This window comes from Neoarius graeffei, chromosome 7 (genome assembly GCF_027579695.1).
Source record: "Neoarius graeffei isolate fNeoGra1 chromosome 7, fNeoGra1.pri, whole genome shotgun sequence".
Lineage (NCBI taxonomy): Eukaryota > Metazoa > Chordata > Actinopteri > Siluriformes > Ariidae > Neoarius > Neoarius graeffei.
In genome coordinates, this window is record NC_083575.1 from 76,604,802 (window position 1) to 76,622,687 (window position 17,886).

Here is a 17,886-nt window from a genome sequence, read left to right on the forward strand (position 1 = left end):
AATGAACGGAGAACTGAATGAACAATTGCAAGTCAGATCGTTTCAAAACAAATCAGCCTTCAAGAAGAGAGAACACGGACGGGTAAGCTCCGACTCTCATTTGGATTAAAAAAAAAAACTTGTTTACCTGCATTTAAATTAATACATATAACTTGTGTGTTTAAGTTAGCGGTATAAGATTATTTAATTTGCTTCAGAATGTGATTGTCTCAGTTCATCTGATTATTTAATGAGCCTTTTATGTTTTATCAGTGAAAATGCATGCATGTACATGTATGTTGCATAAGTTATAACACCCATCCTGTTTTAATGAGAGTCAACCCACAATCAGTGAAGTCAAATCAGTCTTAGTTGAGCAAGTCGGTAACGCTATTTCTTACTTTCACCATAAATTTTTATTTATATGACTTTGGTCTGTAGCTGTAAAAGGCCTCGGCCTTAAAACCAGTTCCCGCTGTGACGTCACGCACTCAAGGCTGGCTGGCTCAGCTCGGCAGCTCGAACGCCAACTTTGTGGTCGATTTTAACTCTCAAAAATATATTTTTAATTCACATTTATGCAGCATACAAGAGTCAAGGATGGAGATACTACCCACTCAGATTTATTTAAAAATAAAGGTTCTGCGTATCTCCTTTAAGAATTGTTCACATCAATACGAGTACAGAAAGCGTGCATGGGTGAACCTTATATATCTTGGCTTTGACTAGGAAGAGCTCGATGAGCGTTGGCGTGCTCTCTATTGCGGCGTTGATGTACTCTAGTGCAAGCGTCTGCTGCCCAATCTGATCGTAGTGCTGTGCCAGGAAGTACTGCACCCAGAGTAACGTGGTGGGCGGCTCCTCCTTTCCATCATCTGAATGATGACAAAAATCACCCGATCAGACACCAGGAAACGTGCACAGTAGCCAATCAGGAAACTGATTCAGTATGTTGTAATGATGTTGTGTTTTAGGTTTTGTTAAACTTACCATTTTGATTGAACATTCGGCAGCTGTTTAAAGACGTTTCAAAACCTACTACTAATTCTTCAATTATTGCCACCTGTAAATAAAGGGAATAAAATACATTTCAGACTAAAAAAAAAAAAAAAATCATTTAAACTGCTTCCCTTTTACCACCATGATCTTTGCTACAGTCTAAACATGACTGGACAGATGAAATAAATGAACTGTGATCATCAGGCTGCATAATTTCTTAGATGCAATTGTGTTGTTTAAACAGCAGAGAGCGCAATAACACAGAATAACAGGAATGCATGCAACTTCACCCTAGGGAGATGCAACAACTTATGGGCCTTTTCCACTACCCTTTTTCAGCTCACTTCAGCCCAACACGGCTCGTGTTTCGACTACCTCAGAGCAGCACGACTGAGCTCACTTCAGCCTTACTCAGCACCCAAAACTCGCACGGTTTTGGAGTGGGGCTGAAGTGAGCTCAACCAAGCCGAGTGAGGCTGGGGGCGTGAGGAGACACTCCCCTGTGCACTGATTGGTGAGGAGGAGTGTCCTCACATGCCCACACACGCCCCGCGAGCACGCTGGGATCTGTAAACACCGTAAACCCGGAAGAAGAAGAATTACGACAAAGAAGAAGATGGAAGACTAACCCGACTCCGTGTCCTCCATGTTTATTGTTTACTATCCGGGTCGTGAGACTACCGCTTAAAAAGGTCACTGATGTCACTGTTTGCGCCACCTAACGACATCATGTGACGTCCACCCACTTTCGCTAACTCCACCCAATGTGTCCACCCACTTCCAGCCAGCACAGTTCAGCGCGGTTGTAGTCGAAATGCAACCCCAACAGCCCCACTCAGCACCGCACGGCTCAGCCCAACTCAGCCGTGTTGGTAGTGGAAAAGCCCCATAATTCCACAAAACACACACACCTAAAATGAGAAAGAGCAGCTCTGTCATCGACTGTACAAAGATTTAACAAGAAGCTAATCGGCGCTCCTTTTACAGACTGCTGAAAGCTAAAGAAAAGAGAAGCAAACGAAGGTGGTTCAAATGTTCATAAAAGTTTGAGAAAGGGCCTAATAACTTTTTTCATTTTTAATAAAAGGAATATTTTTAGTGAATAGGTTATTATATTTTACTCCAACCTTTTAGCCTAGTAAACTAGACCCACCAAACTAGCGGCCAAAAATATTTTTGCCTAGCGAGTGGGTCTAGCCTTGCACCATATAAACAAAAACACCCCGGGCATCAAATCGTGCCCGCCAATCACAACGCAAGGTTTTTGTTTGGATTCTTTGGGCGAGCTTTTGCAGGAGTGACGACAAGGCTGCGCGACGCTGGAGAAAGCACAGCAGGAAAGATGGCTACGGCTAGTGAACAGCGCGCGTTTGACTCCGCTTTGGAATCAGTTTTAGAAGAATTAGACTTGCAGTTTTCGTTGAAACATGAGCAGGAAGAGGCTCTCCGCTCATTCCTTTTCAAGAAGGACGTTTTCGCTGTTTTGCCGACCAGCTATGGCAAAGGTCTGATCTACCAGCTGGCTCCGCTCGTAGCCAAAAGGATGGGCTAGTTTGTGCAGTACGAAGAATTAATAAACAGCTTTGAAACATTACTTTTTGATTGCTTCTTATTTTCCCGTTATTTTAAATTTAAGGGAAATTATTTCACCAAACACCACTAAATAAAAACTCTCAAAAACAGTTTAAGCAAACCCTTGAAAAACACTTGGGGGAAAAAAAAAATGAGTATGTTAAGTATGTGGTACAGACTCCAAACTTGTGGTCATTATCTCCAAACTTCTTAATATCTAGAACCTGTTTATTAATTAATACACATTTTGAAAAATTATTTATTTCAAGGCCTCCCCCACTGCTTTCTGTCGCTCTGACTACGTCACAGTCACTGTTGCGCTGATTGGTCAGAGCGTTGGCCTATACGCACAGAGACAGTTTGAAAGACAGCGGTTTGTTCCTCCCACCCCCGTCGGAAATGTCTACGGATCGAGGCCAGACTAAATATTCACATTTAGTCTGGCTTGCCAGGCTAGCAACCTTTACAAATATGGGTAACTTGCTGTTGGTTAAGAAAATTAAACTGTTAACAAAAAGAATATACAAAGTTGATAAAGAATCAGAAAAATGGTGCTTTTTTTTTTTTTTAAAAAAGAGTGTCATTCAATTTTCTTTTCAAAAACATCATGGGACAACTGAATCATGAACCCGATATTGTGAACTGGGTGAAAATGTTACATGCCTCGTGACTTGTTAACATTATGTGAGCCATCGATCACAACGCCAGTCTTTATTTGATTAGCATATTAACCTTTTCAATCCATCTGCAAAAGTACAGAAATTACAGCAATAAAATTACACAAAAGTTAACAAAATCAGTAGCACAAGTGCCTAGGACAAGCAGATTTCCTGTCTAGGCGGAAATGTTTTTTTTAAATTTGTAGTTGCTTGGCAGACAAGTAGATTTAACCGGCGGGGGGACGACACCCCTCTTCGACTTTTACATTTTCATTTCGTATGCATGATTAAGTTTTGCAGCAGAGTGTTCCAAATCCTGCCACCTGCTGCACTTGTTCAATTAATTAGCATGCATGATATAAACTGTTCTTTACAAAAATCAGGAACGTGCCAGTATGTAGAAATGTAGTAAATCCGGGCAAAATAAAGTTGAACCCAAAGCATTCGTCTAACTCTTCTCAGTGGGCAACATGCAGTCACCTCATAATTAACCAGAGCGTCAGCAACGCAGTTCCTCACACAGCCGTATCATGAGAAACCAGACTCGTTCATAAAGAACAACTTGGCTAATTATAAGAATAATTAGAACAACTCGACCTTCAAAACAACATGGATGCAAACGGCGCGGCTTTTGGCGGATGCCGCCCTTTTTCACGGCTGTCTGGGGGACTTGTGTGAATCGTGCAGATCCGATGAGGTTTTTTTTTTTTTGGTGGGGAGGCCGTTGGAGTGTGATTATAATTTCATCAAAGTAAATTCTGTATTAAAATTACTAAATAAGCAAATGCCGTTACAGTCCATGAAACATAGGAAGTATGAGAAGAAAACAGTAAATCAGAAAGCTGCGCACGTAAAGCCAATTGGCTGCGCACCATTATCTGCTGCTGGCTGCACTTCACTGCACGCGCAAGGATTTCCGTCAGTCCAACGTAAGTTATGCAAGTTACGTAATTGGCTTTACGTGCGCAGTTTTCTGATTTACTGTTTTCTTCTCATACTTATACTTCCTATGTTTCATGGACTGTAACAGCATTTGCTTTAGTAATTTTAATACAGAATTTACTTTGATGAAATTATAATCAGACACTCCAACGCCCCCCCCCCCAAAAAAAAAAACAAACTAATCGGATCTGCACGATTCACACAAGTCCCCCAGACAGCCGTGAAAAAGGTGGCGTCCGCCAAAAGGCGCGCCGTTTGCATCCATGAAACAATAAATCAAAAACCACTGAAAACCGAGGGAGGATTAGCAATTTTCCTGAAAGTTCATTAAATCGGTCTAATTAGCAACTTAATGAGAAATCATAAAACCAGGGAGTGACTTTTGTGCAGATTGATTAGATCTTCCAAACAAAATCCATTGAAAACTCAGGGAGGAGTAGCAATTTTTGTGAATTGTGAACGGACGCTGCATGATGGCAATAGCTCATCGCCCTACAGTCAGTGAGCAAAACAGTGATCGAAAATAAAGCCAATATCCAGACTCAAACATGTGTGCATTTTATTTCATTTATTTATACATTAATGTACTTAACTCGCAACCTTGCCATGCGTTGTTGCATTACGTTCTAAAACCTCATGGTATACAAAGCATGATGTGGTTGAATGAAATTTGAGTTCGGAATCTTTTCCATGCCTCCTCCTCACAGACTTTCAGCACCTTCAGCTGTCTGCACTTCTCTCAAGTTTCCCAGGATCCAGGCATCCTGTCAAACGGCTGAAGAAAACTACAAGCACTTTGAATGTGTGGAACATTTTCTCACCTTGTCTTTGTCTTGGTACAGGGGTTTGAGTGTTGTGAAGACTGGAGGACAGCCTTTGCTAAAGTTCATTCTTAAATACTTATCCAGACACTCCCGAAACTTCTCACCTAAATTAAAAAAAAAAAAAAATTTTTTACAGTGGGGCAATAAAGTATTTCGTCACCAATGGAGCACTTGCATGTGACATCACAGCCGATCCAGATTGTGACAGACGCCATCTTGTCGGTCAAACGCCATATTCCGCCTTCTACTTCTGCTTTTACTTCTACCTTTTCTTCTGGAAAACCCTACTATATACAATTCTACTACAACGGCTGCGGCTACAAGCTCTCCCTACCTGTGCACGGTTATGTTTTTTGTGTGTATTTTTGCGTGTTGTTCGTCTGTACCGGACTTCAATATCCACTACAACCGTATGGACTTACTGGACATTGGTTTCCAGCAGAAAATGACGGTTTGTAGCGATTTCCATCGCATGCACAACATTCCGGATGAGAAAAAAAAAAAAAAAACATTCCGGACGAGATAGCGAGACCAGCGGGGTCTCCGTGGATTGTTATCGGAAGCAAAGCGAAGGAGGCGGCGCCGGGAGCGGAAGCAAAAGCGAGGCTGCAGAGCGGCCTGTTGACTAAGCTCAGAAAACAGCCACTCAAATCTCCACTGCCAAGCCTCTACCTCTCCAACGCCAGATTCATGTAAACAACACGGACGATTTGGAATTACCTTATTCTATTCTATAATCGGCTGGTCAGTGCTATACTCAATACTTAAGTGACTTACCCATCCAATGAGGATTCTTGTTTACAAGATGCCACATCTGAGTCGCTGACGAATCCTGAATTTCTGTAGAGATAACTGTCCAGAGATTTATAAGCACGCAGTGCTTCACCACTGAACAGCGAGGGAAAGTTAATGAGGTAATCATACACGTCCGGGTATTCCGCTGGCAGTTCAATATCCGGTCGTGAAAACTCCGTCCGGAAAGCCGTAAGGGTCACAAATCTGTAGATTGTTTATTTTAGACATATATCTAGTTATCTGTTCATTAGAAAAATGAGCCGTGTAGTCCGTCGGTTGAAATTGATCCATCCTGTACACGAGTGCAGCAGTATTCAGCGGTGTTTTTGACCGACAAGATAGCGGTTGTGTACTTTCCGGTCACGTGACTGCAAGATCTCTATTGTGCAAGTTCTCCCACTTAAAAAGATGAGAGAGGCCTGTAATTTTCATCATAGGTACACTTCAACTAAGAGACAGAATGAGAAAAAAAAATCCAGAAAATCACATTGTCTGAATTTTAAAGAATTTATTTGCAAATTATGGTGGAAAATAAATATTTGGTCGATAACAAAAGTTAATCTCAATACTTTGTTATATACCCTTTGTTGGCAATGACAGAGGTCAAACGTTTTCTGTAAGTCTTCACAAGGTTTTCACACACTGTTGCTGGTATTTTGGCCCATTCCTCCATGCAGATCTCCTCTAGAGCAGTGATGTTTTGGGGCTGTGGGCAACACGGACTTTCAACTCCCTCCAAAGATTTTCTATGGGGTTGAGATCTGGAGACTGGCTAGGCCACTCCAGGACCTTGAAATGCTTCTTACGAAGCCACTCCTTCGTTGCCCGGGTGGTGTGTTTGGGATCATTGTCATGCTGAAAGACCCAGCCACGTTTCATCTTCAATACCCTTGCTGATGGAAGGAGGTTTTTACTCAAAATCTCAATACATCGCCCCATTCATTCTTTCCTTTACACGGATCAGTCGTCCTGGTCCCTTTGCAGAAAAACAGCCCCAAAGCATGATGTTTCCACCCCCATGCTTCACAGTAGGTATGGTGTTCTTTGGATGCAACTCAGCATTCTTTCTCCTCCAAACACGACAAGTTGAGTTTTTACCAAAAAGTTCTATTTTGGTTTCATCTGACCATATGACATTCTCTCAATCCTCTTCTGGATCATCCAAATGCTCTCTAGCAAACTTCAGACAGGCCTGGACATGTACTGGCTTAAGCAGGGGGACACGTCTGGCACTGCAGGATTTGAGTCCCTGGCGGCGTAGTGTGTTACTGATGGTAGCCTTTGTTACTTTGCTCCCAGCTCTCTGTAGGTCATTCACTAGGTCCCCCCGTGTGGTTCTGGGATTTTTGCTCACCGTTCTTGTGATCATTTTGACCCCACGGGGTGAGATCTTGCATGGAGCCCCAGATCGAGGGAGATTATCAGTGGTCTTGTACGTCTTCCATTTTCTAGTAATTGCTCCCACAGTTGATTTCTTCACACCAAGCTGCTTACCTATTGCAGATTCAGTCTTCCCAGCCTGCTGCAGGTCTACAATTTTGTTTCTGGTGTCCTTTGACAGCTCTTTGGTCTTGGCCATAGTGGAGTTTGGAGTGTGACTGTTTGAGGTTGTGGACAGGTGTCTTTTATACTGATAACGAGTTCAAACAGGTGCCATTAATACAGGTAACGAGTGGAGGACAGAGGAGCCTCTTAGAGAAGTTGTTACAGGTCTGTGAGAGCCAGAAATCTTGCTTGTTTGTAGGTGACCAAATACTTATTTTACCGAGGAATTTACCAATTAATTCATTAAAAATCCTACAATGTGATTTCCTGGATTCTTTCCCCCCATTCTGTCTCTCATAGTTGAAGTGTACCTATGATGAAAATTACAGGCCTCTCTCATCTTTCTAAGTGGGAGAACTTGTACAATTGGTGGCTGACTAAATACTTTTTTGCCCCACTGTATTTCCCCCATGTTCTCAGCAGCAAATGGAATCCTGGGTGATTTTTTTCAGACAACTTGAGGCGAAAAATAAAATGCACACAACAGCAGCAGAATGTTTTACAGCTGGCGTTATTTACCAGACAGGAAGTTGAGCGGTAGCCTGCGAGGCACCAAGCCTTTCGGGAACTTCACCCAGGCCTCCTCATAGATTTTCAGCTTCTCCTCTGTCGTGGCTATAACACACACACACAGAGTTGAGACACAGGCTGTATGCTCAGTTTTCAGCATGCTTCTTATTTATCACTGTATGAAATGTAAGTACCAGGTTTGAGGGCTTTTTCCAGGCCATGGTAATAAGACCAGTTCTCGGGGTTTCTCTCTTGTAGTCTTTTGTAGACGTCTCCTGCCTCCTCGAAGCGGCCCAGGCTCAGCAGCAGCTCCCCTACACACACACACAATTACAGAGTGCTAATACATGTTCTTGCTTTTCCTCTAATTGCATCATTTTACAGATCCAGTAAGCAAACAGAGACAGTCAAGGTGGATCAAGGGACAAAACGGTCATCTGAATACCCACACCACTGCTCATACACAGGAGCAATAAAAGTGAATCAACTCATTGGGATCGAAATGCAATAAAACAAATTTATTTTCTCTCAGAACAGAGAAGCAGGATTACTCTTTCTCTGCATTTCAACCAGTCTGTAATCAATGTTAACACCCTGCCCCCAACTCAAACTGTTGCTCTCAGCATTTACTGACGAGGGGCAAACCACTGCTTCACACAATCATCAGCAACCAGAGGAGCCTGTTCAGTCAGTGCGTTTACATGCACATAGAGAAAATCGAATTTCTGCCGTAGCTCGTCTGAAATCGAAGCTCTAAATGGCACGTAAACACCTTAGCTAGGCTGAAATTGAATCGAACTTGATTTCTCGCAATCGAGCTACACGACCTAGATTATGCGATTTTTGCCGAGCTACTTAGTGCATGTAAACCCTATCGAGCCACGCAGTCCAGCTACTTACTTCAGCACTGCCCCTTCCGGAAGTGAAAAGTGACGAGACCACAAGCGGGAAACACAACAGCCTCGGTCGAAAAAAAAAAAACACAGCCTCGGTCGGCATGACACTTCACTTTAGCCGCCCACTTTATTAGGAACACTTCTGTTCGTACATACAAACTACAAACACTCTTCTTAGAGTTTAGAGTTTATTTTATTTTTAAAAGGGACAGTGCACAAATTAAACATTATCCTTGTGGTAAGGACAGATGTCTGTCCCAGGTTATAGCAGTACATGCTAATTTCTGCCCGTAGTCACTTCGTTTATACTCTTGAATAGCTCTTCTTCATGACAACCGGAAGTGTACCAACACGATGGGGCGTGTAGCGCCACCTGTGGCTCGGGTGCACAATGCACCTCATAACAATAGCTCGATTTAAACACTGTGCATGTAGGATTGGATTTCTCTGGCACCCCTGCTGGGACCCTTTGCTCGATTACTGACAGTAGCTCGATTTGGATGTGCATGTAAACGTAGTGACTGACAGAATGCTCCTTCCCAAGTGCAGGACTAACAGACTTAAAAACTCCTTTGCTCCTCACGCCATCAGACTGTACAACTCCTCTCTGGGGGGAGGAGGGGTAACAGGAGGACAGAGGACGGGAAGGAGCAGTAGCCTAGGCCTGACAAAAAGCAATACTGGACAACGTGCAATATAAAACGTGCAATACTTCTTCCGTTGGTCCTCCCCATATCTTATTCTTTTTTATATTTGTACACTACCGTTCAAAAGTTTGGGGTCACCCAGACAATTTTGTGTTTTCCATGAACAGTCACACTTTTATTTACCACCCTAAGTTGTAAAATGAGTAGAAAATATAGTCGAGACATTTTTCTGGCCATTTTGAGCATTTAATCGACCCCACAAATGTGATGCTCCAAAAACTCAATCTGCTCAAAGGAAGGTCAGTTTTATAGCTTCTCTAAAGAGCTCAACTGTTTTCAGCTGTGCTAACATGATTGTACAAGGGTTTTCTAATCATCCATTAGCCTTCTGAGGCAATGAGCAAACACATTGTACCATTAGAACACTGGAGTGAGAGTTGCTGGAAATGGGCCTCTATACACCTATGGAGATATTGCACCAAAAACCACACATTTATGCTGTGTTCACACTTATACCGGTACGAAAGTGGTATAACTGTATCGATACAAAGTATACCGGTACAGTTTAGTGCGTCTGTCCACACTAGCGAGAAATGTTTGCGGTTTTCTTTCACGGTAGTTGAAATGCGTGTGCGCGAAATGTTTCCGTGGTTACCGAGTAACTTCCTTCCGAGAATATATGGCGGATGAAACAACGTGTGTGTGCTTTTTGTTGTCAATGTACAGTCTGTATTTCTGGTGGTCATTTATTCAGTCGAATCGTATAAAACGCGCGCGGCAGTTGAGAAAGAAACAAACGAATCTCCGTTCTTCACTATTTTATTCAGCGAAGACATCGATTGAGGTGTGTGACTTTGCGCATGCGCATTATATTTGTATCGATACAGAGCCGCTTCATCTGTCCACACTACAGCGAAGCGCTACAGTACCGATACTGTACCGGTACGAAACCCATACATTTGTGGGTTTCGTACCGATACAGTTATACCGCTACAGTACCGGTATAGTTACTTGTGTGGACAGGTGTTGCGGTACGAAAGTAGTTTCATATCGGTACAAAATCCCTAGTGTGGACAGGGTATTAGTAGAATTTAGCTAGAATAGTCATTTACCACATTAGCAATGTATAGAGTGGATTTCTGATTAGTTTAAAGTGATCTTCATTGAAAAGAACAGTGCTTTTCTTTCAAAAATAAGGACATTTCAAAGTGACCCCAAACTTTTGAACGGTAGTGTACATGCAAATACCTAATTTAATTTATCGACAAGTTTTTTTTCTCCATTTCTATTCTCTGTTTATCCTGTAATGATGCTACTGGAATTTTAATTTCCCTGAGGGAACCCGCCCAAAGGGATCAATCAAGTTCTATCTAATCTAATAGCAGGGAAAACAGTGAGGATGAAGATGGAGACTGAATCTGAAAATGCGTGTATGAACCTCTCGTCTCTTCCACAGCCAGCTTGTCACAGATCTGTTTCTCATAGGTAGTGAGGTGCTCCAGAGCCTCTTTGAGGAGTCCAGCCTCTCTCAGCACCTGATTCTGATACAGGAGCAGCTCACTGTACTCATAATCCACTTTATCTGGAGAAGTCTGCATGCGCACACACAGAGAGAAGAAAACAGTGTTTCAAAAAAATTTGATATCATTTCACAATCTAATAACTTGGCCAATTCTCGTTCAACTGACCTCAAATTTTAACAGCATGTGTAGAAACAGGTCAAAATTTTGTTTAATGTTTTTATCTTTTTAGGTATAGAAATGCCATTCACTGGAAAAGAAAAGGCATTTTCTGGTATAGAGTGCCGTGTGGGGCGGCACGGTGGTGTAGTGGTTAGCGCTGTCGCCTCACAGCAAGAAGGTCCGGGTTCGAGCCCCGTGGCCGGCGAGGGCCTTTCTGTGCGGAGTTTGCATGTTCTCCCCGTGTCCGTTTGGGTTTCCTCCGGGTGCTCCGGTTTCCCCCGAAGACATGCAGGTTAGGTTAACTGGTGACTCTAAATTGAGCGTAGGTGTGAATGTGAGTGTGAATGGTTGTCTGTGTCTATGTGTCAGCCCTGTGATGACCTGGCGACTTGTCCAGGGTGTACCCCACCTTTCGCCCGTAGTCAGCTGGGATAGGCTCCAGCTTGCCTGCGACCCTGTAGAACAGGATAAAGCGGCTAGAGATAATGAGATGAGATGTGCCGTGTCTCAGGCGCCACGCGTATTGAAAATTTGTGAAATCGTTCATGGAATCTACATACCTTTGAATTTCTCATTCAAATTTTGAGGAATAAATCGTCCATTGCTCAACATTAAAGGTCATAAGCAAGGGTCGGAGGTGAAACATAGAATATCAACTTTACTATCTAGAAGAACAACCCAAAAAGCGAATTCAATCTTCCTGGTGTCTAATTTGCACCCTAAAATTGAATAAAAACGGTTAAAATATAGACCCCTTCGCAGGAAACGTTATTCATACGTAAGAGGAAATTGCGCGGGCAGCCTGGACCCAAAAAAGTCTCAGGGACGGTAGAGACAAGAAGAAATATTTGGAAGAAATGCCTAGTTGTTGTGTTGTCGGGTGTCAGAATCGTAGCAGTGATGGGGTTAAAATGTACAGAATTCCAGCAGGATCTCACCCATTCCAAAAAAATCGCCGACGTCTATGGCTACAAGCCATCAAACGTGCAGACTGGGATGAAAGCACTATGCACGGGTTTGCAGCGCCCACTTCATCACAGGTAAGATCAGGCTATTTATTAAATCTTTTTTATTCTTTCTCGTCTTCGTTTATTGATGTAGCAAAATACTTTGGTAACGTTTGTCTGATTAGCTGCATCATAGTTACACAATGTAATGAATATTGTTAGGCCCTGGTCACACCGCCCGAACTTTGCTGGAGCGTTCCTTGAACGGTAGGGAGGGGGGGCCGAATTTCGACAACGCTCGTCACCACGCACAAAATGGGAAAAAAATCGAAAACACGGGTGTTGGCTTAGCGGTGCACCGCTGAAGCCGGCGTTGCTTTAGCGTTGGTTTAGCGGTGACGCGAGCGTTGGTATAGCAGCGTTCTGCGCATGCGTGCTTTGGCTCGGTGGGGGTATAAAGTTGGTTTAGCACCAATCATAGCAAGTCTCTCAGCATCCATGGTGATACAGTTTTACTGTAACTTTGAGCAAATTCGATATAGATGAGGTCTGAACTCAACGGCAGCTCGATTCCAAATGAGCTCCTGGTCCATTTCTCCCCGTATTTATAGCCAAATTCTGGTCCCGCTCTGACACCTCTATACCAACGCCAAACCAAAGTTCATCGCCGCCATGGATAGCTGCTTCAACGCCCGACACCGTTCCAGCAACCCCGTGTCCGCTCGTAAAACGCTTACAACCGCTCCACCGAAGTTTGTGCAACGTTTAATCGCCGCCCGGGCAACGCTGGCGAAGCAGCGGTGGTCCAGCGTTCAAGATTTCTGCGTTGGCCTAGCGGACCCAAGCGTCCACGAACTTGCGTCTAGTGGTGCCAAACTTTGACTGGGCGCTGGTGGAGCGGGGGTGAACTTCGCCGGGGCGGAAAATTGCCCCCTCCTCACCGCTCGCAATATTTTGTGCAGCTCAAAACTTTCGGAGCGGTAGGAGGGCCCCTCGAGAAACATCAGCAGTGGCCGAGCGTATACGGCGTTGCTTTAACGGGGGTCAACTTTTGTTAAACGGTGGTGAACGGTTACGAGCGGTGATGAATTTTTTTCACCGCTCCAGGAATGCTTCAGCAAAGTTTGGGCGGTGTGACCGGGGCCTTAGCATGTTAACTTAGCTTTGCATGCAATTTTGTTTGTAGGAGAGGTCTCGCCTGACTCAAGCAGTCCAGATTTTGTGCCATCATAACAATCATATGCGTCTAAAGACTTGTAGGCACGAAGTTTTTCGTGGGTGTACACTGAAGTCTTGTCAATAAGGTACGAGTATATATCTGGCCGTTGTATACCAGGGAACTTACTAACATCGTCCGTCCACTCTTTAATTAAATACGGATCCGGTAGGCGATGTCCACTTGTTAGAGTTAACTTATTTATGTAGCATTCTCGATCTTGTAACGACAATTGTTTGGCATAATCTGACAGCTCATAATGCCGGTCTACGGGCAGCGCCATTGTTTCTGGGTCCAGGCTGCGCGCGCATCCTAGCAACGGTCGGTTTGTTTACAAACATGCGAAGGGGTCTATACTGGTTTGCCCAATTTCCAAAGGTTTGTTTACATCTCACTTAAGCTAGCCACACACTACGCCGATTTTCAGCGTACCGAGCCAACTGAAGTCGCGAGTCAGGCGTAAAGACTAGTTTTCGATGGTACCGACTCATCTCACAGCCGATTCGAAAAACTAATCGGGAGCCAGACTGATCGGCGAGAGTCGCTAGCATTAGCCAATCATATCTTTTGCATATAACACGTGACATCATTAAACACAATTTCTAGCGCGAGAAATACGTGTTGGTAGCACCTAATGCAGGTATATACTGTAATTCCATAGACTGAAGCTTTATCCATAGACACAGTGGGCTGGAAAGCCACTCTGCTCAAGTTGTGTGGCTGAATTCCAAATCGCTTTAACTCCCCTATACAAGTGCACTATTTAAGGCTGGAAATAATAGCTCATGCAGCCTAGATAGTGCGCTACATATTCCATGTTGTGTCATTTGTAATTCAGCCTGTAGCATCTTCAAGTGTTGGATTTAACAGTAACTATATCCAATAGCCAATCACAAAGCTATTAAGTTGTCACGTGATATTTAGCGGAATGTTTATGATGCTTAGTTCGCATAATCTCGTTTGGTGTCGCTTCAATCGCGACTGCACTCGTCAACAGTCGTGAGTTAGTCGGGGATATGTGCGTGCCCTGTCGGGAGTCGGCTCTGAAATGGGTCGGTTCGGTACCGCGTGGATCGGCGTAGTGTGCGGCTAGCTTTATGCGCACTTTCACCGCCAGGGGACCGTCGTCGTGACCGCATTTAAGCCAAACGGACCGGGAGCAGCTCTGTGTTTACTTGTGAACCGAGCACACGTGTACGGACCTTGGTTCTGAGAGGTTGTGTAAAATGTCTGATAGCGATTTTGAAGTAGGAACTCTCCAAATTAAATATTGAGAGGTGAAACCATACATGTATGAACCTATGGCCGTTGCGAAGCAGTTGGTGAACGTGGCTCACTGGTTTGACCGTGCGGCCTCGGAATCGGACAGCGACTCGGCCGACTCTGATCGCGGTGACCCCGGACCTCAACAAGACTCACGCCCAAACGATTTATCCTGGTAGTTACAGTGGTGGGCAAAAGTTTACATACCCCAACAGAATGTTTTGTTTCTTGGCTATTTCTAAAAGAAACTGAATGATAATACACAAAAACCTTTATTTCACTTGTGGTTAATGGTTGGCTGAAGCCATTTATTGTCAAGAAAATGTTAACTCTTTTTAAACCATTATGACAACAAAAAAAACTACACAAATGACCCTGATCAAAAGTTTACATACCCCAATTCTTAATACAGTGTATTTCCCCCTTTAACATCAATAACAGCTTGAAGTCTTTTGTGATGGTTGTCAATGAGTCTCTTTATCTTTTCAGATGGTAAAGCTGCCCATTCTTCTTGGCAAAAAGCCTCCAGTTCCTGTAAAGTCTGGGGCTGTCTTGCATGGACTGCACGTTTGAGGTCTCCCCAGAGTGGCTCAATAATGTTGAGGTCAGGAGACTGAGATGGCCACTCTAAGACCTTCACTTTATGCTGTTGTAGCCACTGACAAGTTGATTTGGCCTTGTGTTTTGGATCATTGTCGTGCTGGAATGTCCAAGTTCGTCCTACAGTATGTGCAGCTTCTGGGCTGAGGCGCGTAGATTTTCCTCCAGTATTTTTTGATAAGTGACTGCATTCATCCTGCCATCAACTCTTACCAAATTTCCAGTGCCTTTGTAGTTCACACATCCCCAAAACATCAGAGATCCACCACCATGTTTCACTGTGGGAATGGTGTACTTTTCATCATAGGCCTTGTTGATTCGTCGCCAGATGTAGCATTTAGTGTTGTGCCCAAAAAGTTCAATTTTGGTCTCATCACTCCACACAACTTTTTGCCAGAAGGTTTGGGGTGTGTCTCTGTGCAGTCTGGCATATCGTAGACGGGCTTCTTTGTGGCATTTGCGTAGAAGGGGCTTTCTTCTGGCAACTCTCCCATGCAGCCCATTTCTTCTCAAGAGTCTCCTAATTGTACTCTTTGAAACATCCACATCAACTTGTTTCAGAGAATCTCGAAGTTCACCAGATGTTATTTGGGGCTTCTTTACATCACACACAATTCTTCTAGCAGTGGTGGGTGAAATTTTTCTTGGTCTACCTGAACGGGCTTTGGTGTCTACAGAGCCCCTGACTTTCCACTTCTTGATTATTGTTTGAACAGTGCTGACTGACATTTTTAATTGCTTTGATATTTTCTTATATCCCTTCCCTGATTTATAAAGTTCAACTACCTTTTCACGCAGGTCCTTTGACAATTCCTTTGATTTTCCCATGGCTCAATCTCAAAGATGACGCGCAGCACTGGATGAGGGATAAAAGGTTCTCTCAAAAGTCCAGCAATTTACTGACTTATTTTCACCCACTAATTAGAAGAAAACAGATCACAGGTGAAGGTAGTCGCCTTTAATTGCCATTCAGTCCTGTTTATGTCAAATTGTGTACAGGTTTTCAGGCCAATTCACAGGGGTATGTAAACTTTTGATCAGGGTCATTTAGGTAGTTTTTGTTGTTTTCATGGTTTTCAAAGAGTAAACGCAGTAATGAATGCAATAAATAGCTTCAGCCAACCATTAACCACAAGTGAAATAAAGGTTTTTGTGTATTATCATTCAATTTCTCTTAGAAATGGGCAAGAAACGAAACATTCTGTTGGGGTATGTAAACTTTTGCCCAACACTGTATGATAAATTCCTACTTTCGTCGTAATACTAAATAAGAGCCCTTTTGAAGAATTAAACCGCCCTCCCTAGTGGATATAGGGAACTATTACTGGACAGTGCGCCGGTAGGCCACATTAGCCTGCCATCCGCGGCATTACACTATTTATAGCCGACTCTAAGCGAGGAAATATCCCTTTGTCTCATTTCCACAATGATTGTACAGGATCCCTCAGGATTCTTGTGGGATTGTGGCTTCACGCGCACAATCCACTCTCTCCGCCTCATCTCTTTCAGAAAAAGCCAACCCACTCGCTCCGCCTCTTCTGGAAAAAGCCAACCCACTCGCTCCACCTCTTCTCCTCTCTCAGAAAAAGGTTTAAACTTCTTCCTGAACCCGTCCCGTAGTTACAGTTCACTACACAACAAGGCATGGTTTTTCTTTGGAAATTCCCGAACGCACGTCTGCACTCAAGCTGAACGGCAATGCAAGTAAACGGAAGTGGACTCAACTCGAGCAGTTTGTCTTGAATGACGTCGCGCGCCGAGTGGTCACGAAAATCGAACAGAAATTCGCCGCGATCCACACAAACTTATTTTAATTATTACTTATTAACAATACTTCTTGGGACTAGAAGAAAAATCACAGAGGGTTTAACATATAAAGTTTCAAAATGTGCATAAACTGAAAACCGTTGCCTAGGACCTTTAAAGGAATACTCCGGAGTGAAATGCTTTTTAGGTCTATTTTCGCATTATTGGGAGTGCATACGTTGAGTTGCTACCACAATCACGTCAATCGGATGCGTCTCGTCTCGTCTTCTTCCGCTTATCCGGGGCCGGGTCGCGGAGGCAGCAGTCTAAGCATGGAAGCCCAAACTTCCCTTTCCCCAGACACCTCGGCCAGCTCCTCGGGAAGAACACCGAGGCGTTCCCAGGCCAGCCGAGAGACATAGTCCCTCCAGCGTGTCCTGGGTCTTCCCCGGGGCCTCCTCCCGGGGGGACATGCCTGGAACACCTCCCCAGGGAGGCGTCCAGGAGGCATCCGAAAAAGATGCCCGAGCCACCTCAGCTGGTTCCTCTCCATGTGGAGGAGCAGCGGCTCTACTCCGAGCTCCTCCCGAGTGACTGTGCTTCTCACCCTATCTCTAAGGGAGCGCCCAGCCACCCTGCGAAGGAAACTCATTTCAGCCGCTTGTATCCGCGATCTTGTTCTTTCTGTCATTACCCAAAGCTCATTCACCAAAAACCCCCTATGGAGAAAAAATCCAGGACCGTGACGTCGCCCGGTAGGACGCAGCCGGGGCCCCACCCTGGAGCCAGGCCCGGGGTTGGGGCTCGTATGCGAGCGCTTGGTGGCCGGGCCTTTGCCCATGGGGCCCGGCCGGGCTCAGCCCGAAGAGGTGACGTGGGCCCGACCTCCTGTGGGTTCACCACCCACAGAGGTAGCAGTAGGGGTTTGGTGCAATGTGGATTGGGTGGCAGTCGAAGGCAGGGGCCTCGACGACCTGATCCCCGGACACAGCGGCTGGCTGTTGGGACATGGAATGTCAATCGGATGCGTTTTGAGAAAATTCGTTTTTTGTGATTTCAACCGG

At 44.3% G+C, this 17,886-nt stretch overlaps 1 protein-coding gene across 2 annotated transcripts in view; it reads right to left on the reverse strand.

Annotated features, from left to right (window-relative positions):
• naa15b (N-alpha-acetyltransferase 15, NatA auxiliary subunit b) overlaps window positions 1–17,886 on the reverse strand; it is a 126,553-nt gene that overhangs the window by 28,035 nt on the left and 80,632 nt on the right. For both annotated transcript variants that reach the window (XM_060926427.1, XM_060926428.1), the window contains 6 exons: window positions 10,807–10,960; window positions 8,020–8,139; window positions 7,835–7,930; window positions 4,973–5,079; window positions 970–1,042; window positions 685–854 (listed from right to left, as the gene is read on the reverse strand). In XM_060926427.1, coding sequence (XP_060782410.1) covers window positions 685–854; window positions 970–1,042; window positions 4,973–5,079; window positions 7,835–7,930; window positions 8,020–8,139; window positions 10,807–10,960 — 720 coding nt within the window. The remainder of the gene's footprint in view (window positions 1–684; window positions 855–969; window positions 1,043–4,972; window positions 5,080–7,834; window positions 7,931–8,019; window positions 8,140–10,806; window positions 10,961–17,886) is intronic.